The 24,034-nt window shown below is 48.1% G+C and overlaps 1 protein-coding gene across 5 annotated transcripts in view; it reads right to left on the bottom strand.

Annotated features, from left to right (window-relative positions):
• The window catches only part of CAMSAP2 (calmodulin regulated spectrin associated protein family member 2), a 96,652-nt gene that overhangs the window by 35,360 nt on the left and 37,258 nt on the right, over positions 1-24,034 (bottom strand). For all 5 annotated transcript variants that reach the window (XM_018060830.1, XM_018060832.1, XM_018060833.1 and 2 more), the window contains one exon: positions 1,704-1,865. In XM_018060830.1, coding sequence (XP_017916319.1) covers positions 1,704-1,865 — 162 coding nt within the window. The remainder of the gene's footprint in view (positions 1-1,703; positions 1,866-24,034) is intronic.

The following is a 24,034-nucleotide window of genomic DNA, read 5'->3' as shown; positions in this document are numbered from 1 at the left end:
TGTGGTTTTTCCAGTGGTCATGTATGGATGTGAGAGTTGGACTGTGAAGAAAGCTGAGCACCAAAGAATGGATGCTTTTGAACTGTGGTGTTGGAGAAGACTCTTGAGAGTCCCTTGAACTGCAAGGAGATCCAATCAGTCCATTCTGAAGGAGAACAGTCCTGGGTGTTCATTGGAAGGACTGATGCTGAGGCTGAAACTCCAATACTTTGGCCACCTGATGCGAAGAGTTGACTCACTGGAAAAGACCCTGATGCTGGGAGGGATTGGGGGCAGGAGAAGAAGGGGACGACAGAGGCTGAGATGGCTGGATGGCATCACCGACCCAATGGACATGAGTTTAAGTGAACTCCGGGAGTTGGTGATGGACAGGGAGGCCTGGTGTGCTGCAATTCATGGGGTTGCAAAGAGTCGGACACGACTGAGTGACTGAACTGAACTGAAACTTGGTTAACAGTTACTAGCAGTCTTCTCTACCCATGACTCTACCCGAAGCGATACAAGGAATTAACAACACACAGACTTGCTTTGGTGTGTGAGGCTACTGCATGCCAGATCTCAGAGCAGCGACTCACTCAGCTGTGTAAAACACTCTTCCTGAGAGATGGCAGAAGCAGAAATGAGTTGGCTCTGACTCAGAATCCCCCATTCACAAGCTAGGACTTTAATAATTTGTTGGTATCCGTGAGCCTCGGTTGCCAGTTTGAAGGAAACCTACTCCATGTGTGGTTTGGGGGATGACGGCTCTGAGACGGTCCCCAGTGATCTGGTGAGTGTGGGCAGGGCTGAAAATTTGCTTCAGACCCACCATGGTCGACGTGCTCGCTTCCACTTAGGGCACGAGCTCACTGTGGTCTGCACTGAGGTCAGGGTCCCAGCTTCCCGGAACCGGAAGAGCCACGGCCTCATCCAACTGCCTCGAGGCCCAGAAGCCAACGAGAGGCCAGCGAGGCCTGCAGCCCGACTCAGGTCTGCCACCTGCCTGCTTCCCTTTCCTTCTCTAAGGCTCAGCTTTATGGCACAAGCCTTTCTAACTACATTATTTATTTATGGTCTTCACATGTCACTCAAGCAAACCTAAAAATCATCTAATTGGCAATATGAGAAACTTACTTCATTCCTGCATGCAAAAAAAGTTTACGGAGCGCCCACAGAGCACATTCCCTGCTCGGAGTGCTCTGAGTTTTGTACGAGTCTGATATCAACTCGGTTAGTCATAAACTGTAACGATGGATATTGCGGAATACATGAAAGCTCTCTCCACCATTTCAACTTTAAGTCTAAAGGGAATGGGAACTGTTAAGGCTGCGTGACTTTAATTCTCACTTTGACTTAAAACAAAAGAGTCATGGAGTCTGTCTTAAGTCTGATCAGGCGACTACAACAAGAACACCAGAGGCAGGTGGCCTGTGAGCAACGGAAACCTATTTCTTGGGTTCCGAAGGCTGGGAAGTCCAAGGCGCCAGCAGACTGGGCCTGGCGAGCCTGGCCCCTCTTTCTCAGAAGGGGTGAGGGGTGCTCTGGGGTCTCTCATGAAGAGAGCAACCCTGCTCCCACCTGAGGGCCAGCCTTCAGGACCTCCGAACAGCAGCACACTCGGGGTCACGATGTCACAGCCACCTCTGTGGGAGCAGACTTTCAGCCCAGAGCAGGGAGGCACGGCGTCCATGGCTCCAAGACCGCTGCTACCTAGGCGCACCCACCTTGTTGATCCAGTACGTGACGGCATCCTCGATGTCATAGGGCAGGTCTGTGGCCTGGAAGAAGGCCGAGTACTGCTGCGCGCAGGCGGCCACCTTCTCCACGCTGACCATCTCCACGGTGTAAGCCATCATGAGGGTGTCGATCATGGCCAGGTGAGCGCTCTGGAGGCAGACGGAGAACGACCGTCAGCATCCCACTGAGAGACGGCCGCTTTCAGCATCCCACTGAGAGACGGCCGCTTTCAGCATCCCACTGAGAGACGGCCGCTTTCAGCATCCCACTGAGAGACGGCCGCTTTCACACTGTTAAGTGTCACTACCACTGCCCAACAGACGGGAGCGGAACGAAAGGTTATAGGAACAATAAGCCTTGATAAGAGAGCATAAACGGTACCCACAGGCCGGGGTGAGCTCAGGTAGCCCAACCAGTTTATCACTCAGATGCTCACCGAGGATCTCCATTCAAGGCGCTCATCATCTCCTACTCAGAGGAGGCTCCTTGTCCTGCTTTTCCTGGTTTTGAGAAGGTCACGGTCATTTACTCAACGAAACGACTGCAGACTTCACCGTCATCTCTGAGCAAGCTCTCTCCTCTCGTCCACAGGGAGCCATGTACAGACTCCACTCCTCAACTGTCCCTCGAGTCTAGCCTCCTTGTCTGCTCACCTCCATTCCAGCTCAGACTCCACCACTTCTCACCCCTGAACAAGGCCAGTAACCCTCTGCTTTTCCTGGCTGCAGCTTCTTCCCCACCCTCTGCATCCATCACAGGACTGCTTTCCTTTGCTGCTGTTTTTCATGAGCGGTGGTTTCATACAGAAATGTTACCCCATGGCAGCGGGGTGGGGGGGGCCGGCGGGGGTCGGTTCTTAAAATTTCCCAACATTAGGAAGTTCTTAGTCGAAAGCACCCTGTCGCCCTCCTGCTCCCCAAACGGCGTCCATGGTTTGGAACGTATTCTCACCAAACACTGGACTCCCCGCCGCCCTGGAGTAGACACTCGCACTGCCTCCTGCCCTGCGGCGCTGTAAACACACCACCACCCTGCATTTCTCCAGGGAGGACTGTCACTGCGGGGCTGCTGGGCCCAAGGGCAGCCACATGTGCAGTTCTGAGAAACCGTCAGGGATCTGCTCGTTAGAAGGGTGGGGCAGCTTTCATTCCACACCCCCCGCCCCCGCAGTGTTGCCAAGGGTGCCTGTTTCCTCACATTTTTGGTCCATATTAGACATCATGCACTTCTTATCATCTGTTATCCAGTCTGGAAGTTAAAACCCTTCCCTTGTTCAGACTGCACATTTCTCCGATTAATGACGGTGGGCACATTTTCATATGTCTAGCGAATATTTGTGTTTTTCCCTCAGAAAACTGCTGGCTCATATCTCTGGCTTACATTTCTCTGTGAGATGATCACCTTTCCTTTTTTATTTCTTGATTTGTAAGATGTCATTATATATTAGGTGTCATTTCATCATCAAATACCTTTTTCCAGCTTATCTTTGGACTTTCTACTTCATCTGGAATGTAATATTATATTAGGAACCAGAGATCAAATTGCCAACATCTGTTGCATCACAGAAAAGGCAAGAGAATTCCAGAAAAACATCTACTTCTGCTACACTGACTATGCTAAAGCCTCTGACTGTGTGGATCACAACAAACTGTGGAAAATTCTTCAAGAGATGGGAATATCAGACCACCTTATCTACCTCCTGAGAAATCTGTATGCACACCCAGAAGCAACAGTTAAAACCAGACATGGAACAACAGATTGGTTTCAAACTGGGAAGAGTACGTCAAGGATGAATAATATCACTCTGCTTATTTAATTTATATGCAGAGTACATCATGAGAGACAATGGACTGGATGAAGCATAAGCTGGAATCAAGACTGCGGGGAGAAATATCAATAACCTCATATATTCAGATGACACCACCCTTATGGCAGAAAGCAAAGAGGAACTAAAGGGCTTCTTGAAGAAAGTGAAAGAGAGTGGAAAAGCTGGGTTAAAACTCAACATTCAAAAAACGAAAATCATGGCATCTGGTCCCATCACTTCATGGCAAATAGACGGGGAAACATGGAAACAGTGGCGGACTTTATTTCCTTGAGCTCAAAAACCACTACAGACGGTGACTGCAGCCATGAAGTTGAAAGACAATTACTCCTTGGAAGAAAAGCTATGACCAACCTACACAGCATATTAAAAAGCAGAGACATGACTTTGCTGACAAAGGTCTAGTCTAAGCTATGGTTTTTCTAGTAGTCATGTATGGATGTGAGAGTTGGACCATAAAGAAAGCAGAGCGCCAAAGAATTGATGCTTTTGAACTGCAGTGTTGGAGAAAACTCTTGAGAGTCTCTTGGACTGCAAGGAAATCAAACCAGTCAATCCAAAAGGAAATCAATCCTGAATATTCATTGGAAAGACTGATGCTTGAAGCTCCAATACTTTGACTATCTGATGTGAAGAACTGACTCACTGGAAAAGACTCTGGTGCTGGGAAAGACTGAAGGTAGGAGGAGAAGGGGACGAGAGAGGATGAGGTGGTTGGATGGCATCACTGACTCAATGGACATGAGTATGAGCAAGCTCCGGGAGTTGGTGATGGACAGGGAAGCCTGGCGTGCTACCGTCCATGGGGTCGCAAAGAATTGGACATGACTGAGTGACTAAACTGACTGAACTAAATATTATATTGCAGAGAAGGTCTAAATATTGAATATTTACTTGGTAAAACCTGTTAATCTTAATGTTCTCTTCAATGCCTGCAGTTCCTCCCAAGTTTACAAAAGGCTCCACACCCCCCAAGAATATAAGAATACTATGCTTTTTTTTAAATATTACCTTAAATCCGTGTGGAGTGACTTCTGAAGATGTTATAAACTGGGGACTAGTTATGTTTCCAAATCAGAGATGCCACCATCTCATACTCCCATAAAGTCGGCCTCATCTTCTGCACTGTGAAGTCTAAACTCCTTAAAAAGGGGAGCACTCTTGACTAGCTGGCTCCACCTCTCAGTCCAGCTTCACAGCCGGCATCTCCTTCCCCCGTCGGCTCTCCCTTTGGAGCAGCCGCGGCAGAGCTCCGCTCTCCCCATGCCAGGCGGCCTCCCGCACCCCCACGTGCAGGCACGTCCTGCTGCTGGTCCGACTGCCGCCCTCTGACCCCCTTTCCAGCTCGCTCTTCCCACAGAGGGAGGCCAGCTCCCCGCAGAGTGCTGTTCTCACGCGCATGAAATCCTGCTTCTTTTCCAGTTTTACTAAGATGTTACTGACACAGCACAGTGTGTGAGTTTAAGACTGGACACGCGACCCTGTGAAATGATGAGCACAACAGACTCAGTGACACGTGTGCTACGTCCTGACTCACTACCTGAAGGGGCCACAGGCCACGGCGTCTTCACACAGCTCCTCGGACGAGGCTACTGAGCAGCTGGCTGAGGACCACAGACTGGCTGGCTGCAGGATGGGCACTGGCTCCCTGGTGAGACAGTGAGACCCCAAGGGCAAGGGCATCTTCGGAGGTACCTTCGCATTCCCTGGACCAGACACAGCGCCTGGCAACAAACAGGGGCTGAAGGAAGGAAAGGAGCTGACCTACCGCTCACTGTAATGAGGGAAGCGTGAGCTCGACTCTGGAGGTTAGGACCTAGGTTTGACTCGGAGGTGGGGACCAGGGCACTGAACATTCAGCAGTGTTGACAGGAGGGCAGGGGCCTGTCCGAAGCTGCATGCTTGATGACGGCCATCAGAAAACCAGTGGTGACTCAGATGCTGTGCTGAGTACTTTACTAACATACCAGCTCTTCCATTTCAAATCTGTTCTGAAATAAGACTGGAGATAACACACACCTTTTATCACCATTAAAGCTCAGAAGGAAGCATCACTCACGCTCTTCACGTGAGGAAGCTGAAGCTCCGAAAAGCAAATGGTCTGTCCCAATCCGTCCGCTCCTTCTACTGTGTCATGCAGTTGGCAGAAACTAAGTCAGCTAGTCAGGCAAGAAAAGTGCTCTGGAAATGATAAACAGGCATCAGATGCAGGAAAGAAGCGCAAGCATGACCGTCGAACTTCAAGTCGTGTTTTCCCACACTCTGCCTCCCTTTCAGGCTGCTACTGTCCAGGGACCCTGGCTCTTCCCTCAGACTCAGGGGGACTCAGTGTCCACCCCGTGCGCCCTTCACGCGGGGGTTTGTGTGTCCTCTCCATTCACCTGAGCGCCAGGGAGCAGGTCCCGTCTCTCTCACCTCTGCTCCCAGAACGAGGGTTAAGAGGGAAGCCCTGAGTAGGAGGATTTGACAGCATTCTAAAGCATAACTCTTCTGAACAAAAACGTGGAAAAACATCTTGAGAGCTGTAAAGCCATTCACGTCCTCTTCACTAAGACTGTTTCTCTTGGCAATTTATTCCACAGATAAGAGTTTAAGAGAGGAAAAAAGAGCTGCATGAATGAAACTGACCGTCACTCAATCACAGGCAACAAGAACGGGAGCGATGGTGCAGCCACAATGAGGAGTCCACGCTCTCCCAAGCTATTTAACGGCAGGAGGACGTGTGCGCCACACAGCGCTGAGTGCAAAGAGCAGCAGCATGCTGTGATGATGTTCGCAAGACACGCACGCACATGGGCAGACACACGAGTGTGTGCACACACATCTTGAATACTCCCGTAATACACATAAGACAGGGAGAGAAAGGAAAAGAGTAAAAGTAAAACTTGCTTAGAAACGACCTTATAATAATATGCAGATCATTACATAGAAGTATAATCAGCAATACATTTTCAGAACAAACTTTATCTCACTGATTACTTCAAAATATTCCTAAATTCAAGAACAAATTAAAAAAATATTCCACTACTTTGTTTACAGATATTTCCATAAGATGTTCACCCACTTTTAAACTTTTTACCCCTTAACTCTATAATATGTGGAGAATTTAAAAATTATGTTTAACAGAAACTGTATACACGATGAAGCTAGAAAAGGTCAACAGTGAAAAGTGAACGGCGGGCTACCCGTCTGGACTGATTTATGTCTCTAAATACACACATTCCATTTTTTACCCCAAGAATTAAGGTCAAGTAGCAACAGCAGCAGCCCGCACTGAGAGTGGCTCTCCAGACAGCGTTTCCAGCGGCGCTGAGACGCACGGTCGCCGAACCTGCGCAGGTCAGAGCAGGGAACCGCCGGCGCGCGTGAGAGCGCCAGGGGGCGCCCTGCCGTCTGGCTCAGCGCCCAGGCGCCGGCGCGCGGCCTGCGGCCCTCTGGGCGCGGCCGGAGGCGGCCACCAGGTGGCAGCACAGAGCCCGCCCGCGAGCAGCGGCAGGAAGGCCGGTTACGGAAGGGAAGGCAGGCGCTTCCTGCGTCTCAGTGAAAGGCGAGCACAGGAGGCGCGCAGCGCACCGAGCCGCTAGCAGCTTCCAGAGCTGGGCTACAGGGTCACGTTACCTCCGACCAGTGGAGTCCGGACAAAAATCAGTCACATGCGTGTATCAGAAATGAAGGTTAAGGCCGCTAAATTAAGAGCACTGAAGTGCTGCTGGCGAGATGGTTGTAATGAGCCTCACAGATTAATGAGACCCAAGTTCTACTACTTCACGGCTTTTGACATCCTTTTATCAGGTGTAGCTACAGGACTAAGAAGGCGTTTCCTGACCTGAACTCCGGCCCGTGGCGCAGTGCCAGGGCCCGGGGTCCACGCCCCTGCAGGGACACGGGGGAGAGCCGCAGGCGCACGGAGACCCGGCACGGCCCGCTCTCGAGACGGCGCGCAGCAGCCCCCGCACGCCACACCAGGGCGTCAAAGCGAGGTCCCATTCAGAAAATGGAACTTTACACGTCGTTTATTTATATAAACAAGTTTACCATAATTTTCACTTATCCTTGACTTACACAGAGACACAAGGAAAACAGCACTTAAAGCCCTACTGAGATACCACTTCCCACCAGGAAGGCTGTAATTACAGTCAGATGACAGCAGCCTCCGGCGAGCACGGCGGGCGGCAGGAGCCCTCGCGCTCCCGGGGCGCCACACACGCAGCCGCCGTGCCAACCCCGCCCCGCGCTGGACGAGGAACGAGGCGCGTCCACACAGAGGCTCTGCACAAACATCCACAGTAGCGTTATCCGTAGTAGCCAAACGGCCATCAACGGACTGGGAAAGGAAAAATGATACATCCACGATATTCTGAATGGAGTGTGCCCTGGTAAAGACCGACAAACGCGGGAGCCTGGTAAACAATGCTGAGCAAAATGCGCCAGGTACACGCGGCGCGCGCGCGCACACACACACGCGCGCACACACGCGCGCACACACGCGCACACACACGCACGCGCACACTCTCTTACTCCATTTATATAAAACGTCCAGAACGAACCACTATAGAGACACAGAGCAGGTCGGGGGCTGCGGGCGCTGGGGCTGGGGAGACAGCGCTTCTTTCTGACGAGACTGTCCTAACAGGGACTGTGTCACGCTTACACCGCTGAGTACCCCAAGCCAGCGCACGGCACGCCCGGAACGCACGCACTGCACTCTGCAGTCACATCGCAGCTGCTACCCCCTAATCAAACTAACTCCTGACGCTTCCCTGCCTCCTTCCCAACGTAAACACCTCATAAACCACCTCAGCTCTGAGGCAGGCTGTTAGCCATATCCATGTGTTTGCAAAGTGTCCTTAGAAGGACTTCAAGGTGAAGCGACACAGATTTTTCTAGACAGCCTGGTATTTTAGACATTGTTAAAAAGTGAATTAAACGTTTATTTTCATGAGCTTGCTTTCTATATAACTTTAAGTAGGAGATATTTATGTATGAGCTGATGATAAAAGTAAATATGCTAAATTAATACTAGTTTCCTCCCACAGATATTTATGTTCACTTTCTTAAGGCACTAGCTCATTGGATAAAAGGTATACACAGTTTACTTGAAAAGATTATCATTTATGATTTTTCTTAGATAAGCTTAATTATTTTAATAGCTAGAATGAGACATAGGTTGCTATAGTTGGTATGAGAATAGAAATTTTCCAGAATAAATTTATTTCCAATCATAGTGTCTGTCCTCTTGTATGACAAGATCCTAGCACACCAAAAGCTCAGCCTGTCGTGGGAATCCCCAAGCAGCCAGCAGGCAGAGCTCGGCACAGTCACTTCCACAGCCCTGGTTCAATTCCTGGTCAGGGAACTAAAATCTCACAAGTTTAAAAAGAAACAAAAAACAACTGACCTATCAAAAGCAGGCTAGTCCTAGGGGCAAAACGCACTGGCCTTCAAACAAAGGCGGGGTACCACTGAGCAGCCCTCAGACAGAGGGAGGGGACCGCCGGGCGGCCCCCGGACGGAAGGAGAGGACCACTGAGCGGAGAGGGCTGAGCTCTAACTGCAGCAGGATCGGGGCTGTCCCAGGGACAGCGATGCTGCCTCCAACCTCCAACCTGGACGAGCCACAAAGGGGGCGGGCGCTCTGCTGCACCGCGGGGAACACAGGCGCACCTGGAACCCTGGCGAGGGAGGCCCCGTCCAAGAGAGCCAACCCGTCACATGCATTTGCTTGTGACCACACTGAACTGACACTGCTATTTCACCCAGACCCTCCTGGTCAGACATGTGAAGAAAGAGCCAAGGGTAAACAGTAGGGTCACCAGGAGGTAACTCAGCACAATGACACCCGCTTAGCGGCCGTTTAATTCTGCCTCAACTGAACAAATACCCTGTGACACAGAACAGGGCAGCCGGGGGCTCTCTTTAGCCCATGTCTGTAAGGGCACGCGAGCTGGTTCCACTCAGTCCCTCCCACGCAGTGACTCTGATCATCACCCAGGGGAGAACTGTTTCCAAGACAATGTTGAACCAAACTGAGATGAAGCTTTACTGCAAAGGGAGGTATGCAAGACGCAGGCCAGCCCAGCTGTCTTCCAAAACGCAAGTCCCAGACCAACGAGACACGGTGTCTCCGGAGCGGCTCCAGCACTTCCTCTGGACCACACTTAACCTCCAGCGGGACTTCCCTGGCGGCCCAGTGGCTCATTACTCCTTCATCCAGCGCAGGGGTAGAGTCTGATTCCTGGTTGAGGAGTGAAGATCCCACATGCTTCGTGTGGGAAAACAGAAGCAGTACTGTAGCAAATTCAGTGGAGACTTTAAAAATGGTCCACATTAAAAAAAAAAATATTAAAAAAACCACATCATTCAAAACAACCAACCAACCTCAAGCAGCAAGTTACGGATGTTAACTAGGGCTCTATCAGGTGGACACAGACAGGAACTGCACGCCAGCAGCAAATACACATGGTAAACAAAGGAAGTAGTCTACAGCGGCGGTTCTCAGTGTGGCCAGTCATTGAAAATCACGCATCTCCTGGCCCCGAACCTCAGAGGGCCCAGGCCAGCCTCCTAGCAGGAATCTCACCTCCACAGCCCTTCATCACAGCAGACTGACCGTGCCATCACCCCCACAACCAAGGCCAACGGGGGCTTCCCAGAGCCCGGCCTGCACCTCCTCCGGTCCAGCAGCGCCAGTGACAGCAAGAAGAGTGCCAGGGCTCAACCCCGACTCCACACCACACTGCCATCCCAGACAGGGCCTGCGGTGTCCCTGTGTACAAGTGGGGTGAGCCGCCGCCGATCCCATCAGGGGGCGGGCCGGGTGGAGGCGGGCCCCGGGCGCAGTTGCAGCACCCAGACAGTGGCTCGGGCTCCAGCCCCAGTGCAGGTTCGGCCACCGCCCGGCGCCGAGGAGACGCGGAGGCGTGGGGACTTGGGCCGGTGGAGGGGCACTGGGGGTGGCGTGACTGTCCCCCTCCCCGAGAGCTGCATGCGGCTGGCGCTCGCCGGAAGACTGAAGCCGTGTTTGTCAATTCCGGGTGACAGGACTCCTGCGTGTATGTGGATGTCCTTCCAGCCTTCGGTTCCTCAGTCGTGTCCGACTCCGTGTGACCCCAGGGACTGTAGCCCTCAGAGCTCCTCTGTCCAGTGGATTCTCCAGACGAGAGTGGGTTGCCATGTCGTACTCTAGGGGATCTTCCCGACCCAGGGATCAAACCCAGGGCTTGGCAGGCGGAATCCGCACCACTGAGCCACCTGGGAAGCCCTGTGTCTACGGCAGTGTGTTTGGACGAGATGGGGTGCGTTCAGGGTGGTATGGCTGTGGACGGCCACACATGATCAGGGTTCAGCAGCCCCCTTAGGATCTTGAAGAAAGGGCCTAGAAGCAAGAACACGATGAGTGGGCCTGTATCCAGATCCTGGTTTCTTGGAACGGCTTGTTCCAAGTCAGAGATTAAGAAAAGCGCAAAGAAAGCTTGGAATATCTAGTTGTGTCAGAAAGAAAAAAGGATTTAAAAACTGTCAAATGGATATAGGAACCGGCCTAAAGGGGCCCCCACTGGCCAAACACAAGCCTACACGAGCATAAAAAAGATTAATGACAAGAATGAATCACAACACAACACAGTCCATTTGTCCAGTCACAGATGGACAAGGAGTGAGAGAATTCTTAAATCACAGCATCACAACCACCAGTGCAGTCACTGATTCTGGCAGAGGCCACCCCGAGACGCTGAGACCGCTGGGGGAGCCAATACACGCCAAAGCATCAGCCCACAGGATGCCGCGGCTTCAAAGGAAAAGCGGTCACCCTCAGAGCCTCCAGTGACGGGACACAAGGAGACTGATTCAGCACCACCCGTGTGTATAACACACACCACCTACCCATGTCACAGAATTCATGTCATACACCACACCACCTATCCATGTCATAGCATCCATGTATATAACACACACACACACCCCTATTCATGTTACAGCGTTCATGTCACATCACACACACCACCTACCCATGTCATAGCACTCATGTCATATCACACACACACACCTATTCATGTATATATAACACACACCACCTACCCATGTCATGGAATTCATGTCATATACCACACCACCTATTCATGTCACGACATCCATGTATATAACACACAGACACACACACACCTATTCATGTCACAGCGCTCATGTATGTAACACATACCACCTATTCATGTCACATAACTCACACCCCTATTCACGTCATGGCATTCATGTCCAAAGGCTGCAATCTGAACCTCATCGTGAGGAAACAAATCAGGTAAATCAGGATCAGGGTATATTCTAGAAGCCACCTTGCTTGCATTCCTCAAAAATGTTAATGTCATGATTGAATAATAAAATAAGGGGGGAGAGGCAACTGTTTTAGACGCAGACGAGCAGGACAGGCCAACAAGAGAAGCAGACGACCTCTGACCGGCTTCTGATCCGGAAAGGGCTGAAGAGAAGCTACGAGGACATTCCGGGCGCACAGCTGGAGCTACGAGGACATTCTGGGCGCACAGCTGGAGAACTAAGACTGCAGAGCTCGTGCTGAATGACAGTGCAGCTGCATCTACATTCTCAGCGTGAAAAAAAATAAATAAAATAAATTCTCAGCGTGCCCACGGTATTCTGCTATGCAGAAAAATGGCCGTGTTTTCATCAGATGCTGAAAGGAGAGTGTGTGTGTGCAGACAGAGAGCTAGGAAAGGAAGAGGGAGAAGAGAAGCGGATGTGGGAACATCTGAGTGTCAGTTAGTCTTTAAGTCCAGAAGAATGAAAAGCTGAAGAAAAGGCGGTTTAGAAGCAAACAAAACCATATTCCTTTTCCACAGACCTGAGGCAGTACACTCACACATGCAGCCTTGTACAGGCTACACCTAAGTCAACTGAGGTCCAAAGATGAACATACAGATCTTATATCGGTATCTTTATCTCACAAAATACTGTGTGCAGAGTAAACTTTACGTGATACTCAGCCTAAACAGGAACTGCTTATACACACACAGAATAAGCTGTTTCCGTTTACCTTTTTAACACCTAAGTAATTGTTGGTGGCTTTCTTCTCAAACCATACCTCATAAAGAAAGCATTCCAAATATCTGTTTGTCCATTAAGCAAGTCATCAGAAGGGAATAGGGGAGTGTACGGCCTTCACGGAGTTCTAATTAAGCAGTGCTTACCAACCCTATTGCTACAATTAGATACAGAAACTGAGGAGGTCTCAAGTGAACGAAACTGAGGAGGTCTCAAGTGAACGTGAAAGTCGCTCTGTTGTGTCCGATTCTTTGCGACCTGTGGAGTCCATGGAATTCTCCAGGCCAGAATACTGGAGTGGGTAGCCGCTCTTTTCTCCAGGGGATCTTCCCAACCCAGGGACCGAACCCAGGTCTCTCCCGCACTGCAGGAGGATGTTTTACCAGCTAGCTGAGCCACCAGGGAAGCCCATGAATACTGGAGTGGGTAGCTTATCCCTTCTCCAGCAGATCTTCCCGACTGAAGAACTGAACCGGGGTCTCCTGCATTGCAGGCAGATTCTTTACCAGCAGAGCTACCAGGGGAGGCCCCAAAAATCAACATTAAAATCTTAAAGAATGAAATGCCTTCAGCTGAGGTTTCAGAGCAAACACAGCAGCCCCTGTAACGATCCGCTGGTACACGGAGCTCAAGGACATAAGTGCTCTCCAGTTAGAACATCGTCCAGAGGAGGCAGGCCTCTCTGCAGCACCCCTTTCAGAAGCAAGTCATGCCACAGAAATGTTAGGATCTGAAGTGACAATAAACTTTACCTTTGTAGTCATTATTCTGCTTTACGACACATTTACTAAACACTTTTAGAACAATACATACTTAAATATATTATTTTGAATTAATTGATACACTAATATTCAGTTTAGGAAAGACTCAGGAAGAGAAACGGGACAATAGAAACTGACCACACTTGCTAAAGTTTACCGACCCCTCATCACAGGTCAAGCGCTGTATGAGATGCTCCCCAGCCCAATCTAAAGAGTCCTCACCACGTGCAGGGCAGACGGCAGGGCCCTTCCTGACACAGCGGAGAGACTGGAGCCAGAGTCTCAGAAGCAGTCCCAAGTCAGACAGAGGCGTGCTGCTGGCCGAGCCTGTCCTGCTCTGCAGGCGCAGGGCCCCACAACCCCGAGGCTGCCTCACAGAGCTTCTCTGCTCCTTTCAATCTTAAAAACCCATTCCTCACAAGCTTTTGTAAATTAAGCTTTTTCCTAAGTAATAATTACAAGTTCACATGCAACTGTCAGGAGTAACAGAGATGCCACGAAGTCCTCTCCCAACCGTGAAGTCACCCCAAGAGATGCAGTCAAATCGTCACAACTGCCTCTTACAGCCATGTCTACTTCCCTCCAGCCCTCCGTCTCCTCAGACCCTGATCTGTTCTCTGGTTCTATAATTTTGTGCTTTCAAGAATGTTATACAGATGTCATTGATAGCTTACGGTGAATGATGTCGGATTTGTGATCTTCGAAGAAGAAAATTTATCTCCGGGACTAGGGACCCGTCTTCATCACGCAGAGCTTTTGTGTGGAGAAAATTGTATTACAGTGAACAAGGACAAAGAAAGCTTCTGACATAGACAGAAGGGGGACGGAGAGTGCCCCCTCATTAGCCTTATCAAGGCGATATATACTTTTACCAGATGCACTCCCACAACACACATCTTCAACTAACAAGATTGGAACTAACAATATATACAGAAAGGTCTTAATCAGACCCACACTCATTTCGCATGCTAGCAAAGTGATGCTCAAAATTATCCTCCAAGCCAGGCTTCAACAGTACATGAACCGCGAACTTCCAGATATTCAAGTTGGATTTAGAAAAGGCAGAGAAACCACAGATCAAATTGCCAACCTCTGCTGGATCACAGAGAAAGCAAGAGAATACCAGAAAAACATCTACTTCTGCTTTATTGACTAGGCCAAAGTCTTTGAGTGTGTGGATCACAACAAACTGTGGAAAATTCTTCAAGAGATGGGAATACCAGACCACCTGACCTGCCTCCTGAGAAATCTGTATGCACGTCAAGCAGCAACAGTTAGAACGGGACATGGAACAACAGACTGGTTCCAAACTGGGAAAGGAGTATGTCAAGGCTGTGTACTGTCTCCCTGCTGATTTATTTTATATGCAGAGTATATGAGAAATGCCAGGCTGGATGAAGCCCAAGCTGGAATCAAGACTGCTCAGAGAAATATCAATAACCTCAGATATGCAGATGATACCACCCTTATGACAGAAAGCAAAGAGGAACTAGAGAGCCTTTTGATGAAAGTGAAAGAGAGTGAAAAAGTTGGCTTAAAACTCAACATTAAAAAAACTAAGATCATGGCATCTGGTCCCAGCACTCCATGGCAAATAGATGTGGAAACAGTGACAGACTTTATTTCCTTGGGCTCCAAAATCAGTGCAGATGGTGACTGCAGCCATGAAATTAAAAGACGATTGCGTCTTGGAAGAAAAGCTATGACCAACGTAGACAGCATATTAAAAAGCAGAGACATTACTTTGCCAACAAAGGTCCATTTAGTCAAAGCTGTGGGTTTCCAGTGGCCATGTGTGAAAGTGAGAGTTGGAGCATAAAGACAGCAGAGCACTGAAGAATTGATGCCTTTGAACTGCGGTGCTGGAAGACTCTTTGAGAGTCCCTTGAAGCAAGCAGATCAAAGCAGTCAATCCTAAAGGAAATCAGTCCCGAGTGTTCATTGGAAGGACTGATGCTGAAGCTGAAACTCCAAAACTTTCGCCACCTGGTGCAAAGAACCAACTCACTGGAAAAGACCCTGATGCTGGGAAAGACTGAAGGTAGGAGGAGAAGGGGATGAGAGAGGATGAGATGGTTGGACGGCATCACCGACTCCAATGGACATAAGTGTGAGCAAGCTTGGGGAGTTGATGATGGACGGGGAGGCCTGGCGTGGCACAGTCCAGTTCAGTGCAGTCGCTCAGTTGTGTCCGACTCTTTGCAACCTGATGAATCGCAGCACGCCAGGCCTCCCTGTCCATAACCAACTCCGGGAGCTCACTCAGATTCACGTCCATCGAGTCACTGATGCCATCCAGCCATCTCATCCTGGGTCGTCCCCTTCTCCTCCTGCCCCCAATCCCTCCCAGCATCAGGGTCTTTTCCAATGAGTCAACTCTTCGTATGAGGTGGCCAAAGTACTGGAGCTTCAGCTTTAGCATCATTCCTTCCAAAGAAATCCCAGGGCTGATTTTCTTCAGAATGGACTGGTTGGATCTCCTTGCAGTCCAAGGGACTCTCAAGAGTCTTCTCCAACACCACAGTTCAAAGGCATCAATTCTTTGGCACTCAGCCTTCTTCACAGTCCAACTCTCACATCCATACATGACTACTGGAAAAACCATAGCCTTGACTAGACGGACCTTAGTCGGCAAAGTAATGGCTCTGCTTTTGAATATGCTATCTAGGTTGGTCATAACTTTTCTTCCATGAGTAAGTGTCTTTTAATTTCATGGCTGCAGTCACCATCTGCAGTGATTTTGGAGCCCCCCAAAATAAAGTCTGACACTGTTTCCACTGTTTCCCCATCTATTTCCCATGAAGTGATGGGACCGGATGCCATGATCTTCGTTTTCTGAATGTTGAGCTTTAAGCCAACTTTTTCACTCTCCTCTTTCACTTTCATCAAGAGGCTTTTTAGTTCCTCCTCACTTTCTGCCATAAGGGTGGTGTTATCTGCATATCTGAGGTTATTGATATTTCTCCCGGCAATCTTGATTCCAGCTTGTGCTTCTTCCAGCCCAGCGTTTCTCATGATGTACTCTGCATAGAAGTTAAATAAGCAGGGTGACAATATACAGCCTTGACGTACTCCTTTTCCTATTTGGAACCAGTCTGTTGTTCCATGTCCAGTTCTAACTGTTGCTTCCTCACCTGCATATAGATTTCTCAAGAGGCAGGTCAGGTGGTCTGGTATGCCCATCTCTTGCAGAATTTTCCACAGTTTATTCTGATCCACACCGTCAAAGGCTTTGGCATAGTCAATAAAGCAGAAATAGATGTTTTTCTGGGACTCTCTTGCTTTTTCCATGATCCAGTGGATGTCGGCAATTTGATCTCTGGTTCCTCTGCCTTTTCTAAAACCAGCTTGAACATCTGGAAGTTCACAGTTCATGTATTGCTGAAGCCTGGCTTGGAGAATTTTGAGCATTACTTTACTAGCATGTGAGATGAGTGCAATTGTGTGGTAGTTTGAGCATTCTTTGGCATTGCCTTTCTTTGGACTGGAATGCAAACTCACCTTTTCTAGTCCTGTGGCCACTGCTGAGTTTTCCAAATGTGCTGGCATATTGAGTGCAACACTTTCACAGCATCATCTTTCAGGATTTGAAACAGCTCAACTGGAATTCCATCACCTCCACTAGCTTTGTTCGTAGTGATGTTTTCTAAGGCCCACTTGACTTCTCATTCCAGGATGTCTGGCTCTAGATGAGCGATCACATCATCATGATTATCTGGGTCATGAAGATCTTTTTTGTACAGTTCCTCTGTGTATTCTTGCCACCTCTTCTTAATATCTTCTGCTTCTGTTAGGTCCATATCATTTCTGTCCTTTAGTGAGCCCATCTTTGCATGAAATGTTCCCTTGGTATCTCTAATTTTCTTGAAGAGATCTCTAGTCTTTCCCATTCTGTTGTTTCCCTCTATTTCTTTGCATTGATCACTGAAGAAGGCTTTCTTATCTCTTTTTGCTATTCTTTGGAACTCTGCATTCGGATGTTTATATCTTTCCTTTTCTCATTTGCTTTTCGCTTCTCTACTTTTCACAGCTATTTGTAAGGCCTCCCCAGACAGCCATTTTGCTTTTTTGCATTTCTTTTCCATGGGGATGTCTTGATCCCTGTCTCCTGTACAATGTCATGAACCTCATTCCATAGTTCATCAGGCACTCTATCTATCAGATCTAGTCCCTTAAATCTATTTCTCACTTCCACTGTATAATCATAAGGGATTTGATTTAGGTCATACCTGAATGGTCTAGCGCTTTTCCCTACTTTCTCCAATTTAAGTCTGAATTTGGTAATAAGGAGTTCATGATCTGAGCCACAGTCAGCTCCTGGTCTTGTTTTTGTTGACTGTGTAGAGCTTCTCCATCTTTGGCTGCAGAGAATATAATCAATCTGATTTTGGTGTTGACCATCTGGTGAGGTCCATGTGTAGAGTCTTCTCTTGTGTTGTTGGAAGAGGATGTTGGCTATGACCAGTGCATTTTCTTGGCAAAACTATTAGTCTTTGCCTTGCTTCATTCTGTATTCCAAGGCTAAATCTGCCTGTTACTCCAGGTGGTTCTTGACTTCCTACTTTTGCATTCCAGCGCCCTATAATGAAAAGGACATCTTTTTGGGGTGTCAGTTCTAAAAGGTCTTGTAGGTCTTCATAGAACCGTTCAACTTCAGCTTCTTCAGCGTTATCGGTTGGCGCATAGACTTGGATTACCGTGATGCTGAACAGTTTCCCTTGGAGACGAACAGAGATCATTCTGTCGTTTTTGAGACTGCATCCAAGTACCGCATTTTGCACTCTTCTGTTGACCATGATGGCTACTCCATTTCTTCTAAGGGATTCCTGCCCGCAGTAGTAGATATAATGGTCATCTGAGTGAAATTCACCCATTCCAGTCCATTTTAGTTCGCTGATTCCTAGAATGTCGACGTTCACTCTTGCCGTCTCCTGTTTGACCACTTCCAATTTGCCTTGATTCATGGACCTGACGTTCCAGGTTCCTATGCAATATTGCTCTTTACAGCATTGGACCTTGCTTCTATCACCAGTCACATCCACAGCTGGGTGTTCTTGCTTTGGCTCCATCCCTTCATTCTTTCTGGAGTTATTTCTCCACTGATCTCCAGTAGCATATTGGGCACCTACTGACCTGGGGAGTTCCTCTTTCAGTATCCTATCATTTTGCCTTTTCATACTGTTCAAGGTAAGAGAAACCCAAGTAAGATGGTAAGTGTTGCAAGAGGGCATCAGAGGGCAGACACACTGAAACCATACTCACAGAAAACTGGGCAATCTAATCACACTAGGACCACAGCCTTGTCTAAGTCAATGAAACTAAGCCATGCCTGTGGGGCGACCCAAGACGGGCGGGTTATGGTGGAGAGGCCTGACAAGATGTGGCCCACTGGAGAAGGGAATGGCAAGCACTTCAGTGTTCCTGCCTTGAGGACCCGTGAACAGTGTGAACAGCACTGCTGAGCAGCGCTCCAATAAAGCTCTTCAGAGACTGACTGCCTGGTATTATGGTCATCAATACTCTTACCTTTTCAGTTATTTGGCTCTTCCAGGTCTTAGTTGCAGCATGTGGGATCTAGTTCCTTGACCAGGGATCGAACTTGGGCCCTCTGCACTGGGAGTGAGTCTTAGCCAGTGGACAACCAGAGACGTCCCATAACTGATACTTTTGTGCTATAAACACATCACCTCGCTTAGTCTCCACTATGAGTTTCTCCCTGTCCTCTCAAGCCCTGTATCTGAATGCCCTGAACACTCGGTTCCCCTTCTCAGTTACTGCCCACTTGCATCTCCTGAATCAGTCTGTCTGACTGGCTTCACTAAGGCTCCCCCCGACCCCTGCCAGGGAGCTCCTGCAACTGCAGCCCTAGGTGGACCCTCCCAGGCTCCACAGCACGGAGGCACCGCGAGCCCTGGTTCAGGAGGAGGCTCTGCGTCAGGCTGCCTGGGCACACCGGGGCTCCAGGGATGTGCTGCCACTCACAACAGGGCCCTCCAGGCCTCTGCAGCTCGGTTCCTCATGTATAAAATCAGGGATAAAACACTGCAGACCTCAGACAAAGTGTTGAGGACGACACGTGTCAACAGATGTGAGGGCCCAGAGCAGCGCTGACGCCTGGTGTCCAGACGGGGCCCACTGACAGCAAAAACGGCTCTCAGTCACGAAGGGCAACTGGCTCAAGACTCGCCCCCTGCCAGCAACAACTGCAAAACTGGGAAAACACAGAAAACTACTTTCAGACACTGGCCTACAGATGACACAGGGCTGTGATTCCTGAAAGCAGAACCAACACAAGCAGCCCCTCCACAGCACATGCAAAGGCGCTTCCGGCACAGCAGAGCAGGAGAGCGGGCGCACGCTGCGTGTGCTGGGCTCGCTGAGCTGAAGGCTGGAGTCTGGGCACAGGAAGGCAGAGGCAGCGGGCTCCTGTGGAGCAAACTGAGGAGGGGAAGCTGCTCAGAGCGATCTGCAGGGAGCGCCCTCTGGCAGCCCACTCGCCTGCACATGAGCAAGGCAGGACTGGGAAAGGCTGGACAGAGCCAGCTCCCAGGGAGAGGACAGCTATGGAGGCCTGTGGGCAGAATCAACCCCCTCGGCTCACTGAAGCTTGCAAACACTCCACTTCCAGACGGCAAGATGGAGAGACCACACTGCCTGTCCAGGATACTCAGACGAGACTCCAGAAGGCCACTGAACAACAACTGGCTTAAAATAGCAAAGGTCACTCCAGACCTGCCCTAACAAAGGCCAAATACAAGCTCACAAGGATCAAGATGATCTGCAAGTAACTTAACTGCCTACCAAAAAAAAAAATTCAAAACTTAAAAAAAATTATTTTAAAATAATTACAGGTTCACAAGAAGCTTACCAAAATTCAACCCTTTCTAAAGTTGGGAAAGATTCAGACCCTGAAAAATATGACAGCTACAATGTCTACCATTAAATTAAAAATTACAAGACATAGCAGCAGGAATATGTCTCATAATCAGGAGAGGAACCAGACAGATTTAAGAAAGATGATGGAATTATCACACAGACTCTAAAACAATATAAAACATGAACAATAATTGAGGAAACAAATATATATTGTTTTTTTTAAAGGAATTTGTAGAGCTTAAAAACACAGTATTAGAAACAAAAGATTCACTAGATGAGCTTAACAGCAGATGAAGCAGAAAGTGAGCCTGAAGACACAGCAAGAGACACCATCAGAACTAAATAAAGCCCCAGAGAAACAAGCCTCACCATCAACAACACCAAACACCAGAGCAGAGAGCCCCAGCGACGAGGAACACGCCTCACCATCAACAGCAACAGACACCAGAGCGGAGAGCCCCGGCGACCTGGGGGAAACAGCAGGTCGTTTTGTAAGCAGAGCCCCAAAAAGCTGTGGCGGTGGGGGAGGACACAGGAAAAGAAACAAGGCCTCAAGAACTTCCTTTATTACTCTGAGAGAAAAAGCTGTCAACCCAGAGTTCTATAACCAACAAAATGTTCTTCAAAAAAACTGGAGATGAAATAAAGATATCTTTAGACAAACAAATACTGAGAGAAGTTGTCACACAAAGAAATGATGAAAGAAGTTCTTCAGGCTGAAGGAAGGTAACATCAGATGGAAACTTGTCGAATCAAAGGAAAGGCACCCAAAAAGCATACATGTGCCATGACTGGGGGGATTTCGCCTTCTCATTTTTTTTAACTTAAAAAACTGACTTTTAAAGCAAAAAAAAAATTCACTTAAAATTTGAAACTGATACTAAACAACAAAAAGACAAACCACTCAATTTAAAAATGGGCAAAGAATTCAACAGACGTTTTTCTGAAGCAGACACACAAGTGGCCACCAAGCACATGAAAAGACGCACGAAGTCATTAGTGAAACGGAAAACAGGATCACAGCGAGACTGCCCCTTCACAGGCACTCAGGATGGCTACGGTTTTTAAAATGAGAAGGATGTGGAGAGTTTCTAGCCCTCAGACACTGCTGGTAGGGGGTAAGATGGTGCAATTCCTGTAGAAAATTCTTCACAGGCTCCTCAGTGAGTTAGACACAGCATTACCACTATGACCCAGTGCTTCTCCAGCTAGGTACATACCCTAAAGAACTGAAAACAGGTATTCGAGTAAAAACCTGTAAATGAATGTTCGTAGCAGCCATTATTCACAGTAACCAGAAAGTGGAAATGTCTGCCAACTGACGAGTGGACACGTAAACTGTGTCCTAGCCCTGCAACAGGAGGCTTGCTGGTGATAAAAAGGAGTGCAGTGTGGCCACAGGCCGCAACACAGGAGAGCCGTACAAGCACTATGCAGAGTGACGGAGCCACAGGGAAACTCCACATTCTAACTGGAGCAGCGTTCACATTAGCATCAGTCAGTTCAGTTTCCCGGTCAGGTCCGACAAGATAACTATTTACTTTAAATAGGTACATTTTATTTAAATAATGCCTTAACAAAGTCACTTACAAAAAAAACCGCTGACTTGAAAGTCACTCAGACTTCACTGAACGCCCTTTTCTTCATCTATCAAATGTGGGTAATACTTACCTTCTCACCCCACAAGACATCAAATGAGATCCGTCAGTCAGTCAGTTCAGTCGCTCAGTCGTGGCTGACTCTGCGACCTCATGAACCGCAGCACGCCAGGCCTCCCTGTTCATCACCAACTCTCAGAGTTTACCCAAAATCACGTCCACTGAGTTGGTGATGCCATCCAACCACCTCATCCTCTGTCATCCCCTTCCCCTTCGCCTTCAGTATTTCCCAGCATCAGGGTCTTTTCAAATGAGTCACTTCTTTGCATCAGGTGGCCAAAGTATTGGACTTTCAGCTTCAGCATCAGTCCTTCAAATGAATATTCAGGACTGATTTCCTTTAGGATGGACTGGTTGGATCTTCTTGCAATTCAAGGGACTCTCAAGAGTTTTCTCCAGCACCACAGTTCAAAAGCATCAATTCTTTGGCACTCAGCTTTCTTTATAGTCCAACTCTCACATCCATACATTACTACTGGAAAAATTATAGCTTTGACTAGACAGACCTTTGCTGGCAAAGTAATGTCTCTGCTTTTTAATATGCTATCTAGGTTGGTCATAACTTTCCTTCCAAGGAGTAAGCGTCTTTTAATTTCATGGCTGCGGTCACCATCTGCACTGATTTTGGAGCCCAGGAAAATAAAGTCTGTCCCTGTTTTCACTGTTTCCCCATCTATTCACCATGAAGTGATGGGACCGGATGCCATGATCTTCGTTTTCTGAATGTTTAGTTTTAAGCCAACTTTTTCACTCTCTTCTTTCACTTTCATCAGGAGGCTCTTTAATTACTCTTCGCTTTCTTCCATAAGGGTGGTGTCATCTGTATATCTGAGGTTATTGATATTTCTCTCAGCTATCTTGATTCCAGCTTGGGCTTCATCCAGCCTGGCATTTCTCATGATGTACTCTGCATAGAAGTTAAATAAGCAGGGTGACAATATACAGCCTTGACGTACTCCTTTCCCAGTTTGGAACCAGTCTGTTCCACGTCCAGTTCTAACTGTTGCTTTCTTACCTGCATATAGATTTCTTAAGACACAGGTCAGGTGGTCTGGTATTCCCATCTCTTTCAGAATTTTCCACAGTTTGTTGTGATCCACATAGTCAGAGACTTTGGCATAGTCAATAAAGCAGAAATAGATGTTTTTCTGGAACTCTTTTGCTTTTTTGATGATCCAACACGTTGGCAATTGGATCTCTGGTTCCTCTACTTTTTTAAAAACCAGCCTGAACATCTGGAAGTTCACAGTTCACGTACTGTTGAAATCTTGGAGAATTTTGAGCATTACTTTACTAACGTGTGAGATGAGTGCAACTGTGCGGTAGTTTGAGCATTCTTTGGCATTGCCTTTCTTTGGACTGGAATGCAAACTCACCTTTTCCAGTCCTGTGGCCCCTGCTGAGTTTTCCACATTTGCTGGCACACTGAGTGCAGCACTTTCACAGCATCATTTTTCAGGATTTGAAATAGTTCAACTGGAATTCCATCATCTTCACTAGCTTTGTTCGTAGTGATGCTTCCTAAGGCCCACTTGACTTCACATTCCAGGACGTCTGGCTCTAGGTGAGTGATCATACCATCGTGATTATCTGGGTCATGAAGATCTTTTTTGTACAGTTCTTCTGTGTATTCTTGCCACGTCTTCTTAATATTTTCTGCTTCTGTTAGGTCCATACCCTTTCTGTCCTTTATCGGGCCCATCTTTGCATGAAATGTTCCCTTGGTATCTCTAATTTTCTTGAAGAGATGTCTAATCTTTCCCATTCTATTGTTTTCCTCCATTTCTTTCCACTGATCACTGAAGAAGGTTTTCTTATCTCCCTGCCATTCTTTGGAACTCTGCATTCAAATGAGTATATCTTTCCTTTTCTCCTTTGCTTTTCGCGTCTCTTCTTTTCTCAGTTATTTGTAAGGCCTCCTCAGACAGCCATTTTGCTTTTTTGCATTTCTTTTTCTTGGGGATGGTCTTGATCCCTGTCTCCTGTACAATGTCACGAACCTCCGTCCATAGTTCTCCACGCACTCTATCAGATCTAGGCCCTTAAATCTATTTCTTACTTCTCCTGTATAATCGTACGGGATTCGATTTAGGTCATACCTGAATGGTCAAATGAGATCAAAGTACATCAAAGTACCCTAAATGTTC

Source organism: Capra hircus, chromosome 16 (genome assembly GCF_001704415.2).
Source record: "Capra hircus breed San Clemente chromosome 16, ASM170441v1, whole genome shotgun sequence".
Lineage (NCBI taxonomy): Eukaryota > Metazoa > Chordata > Mammalia > Artiodactyla > Bovidae > Capra > Capra hircus.
Note: the sequence above shows the minus strand (reverse complement) of the source record. Positions and strands in the feature narration are given on the sequence as shown.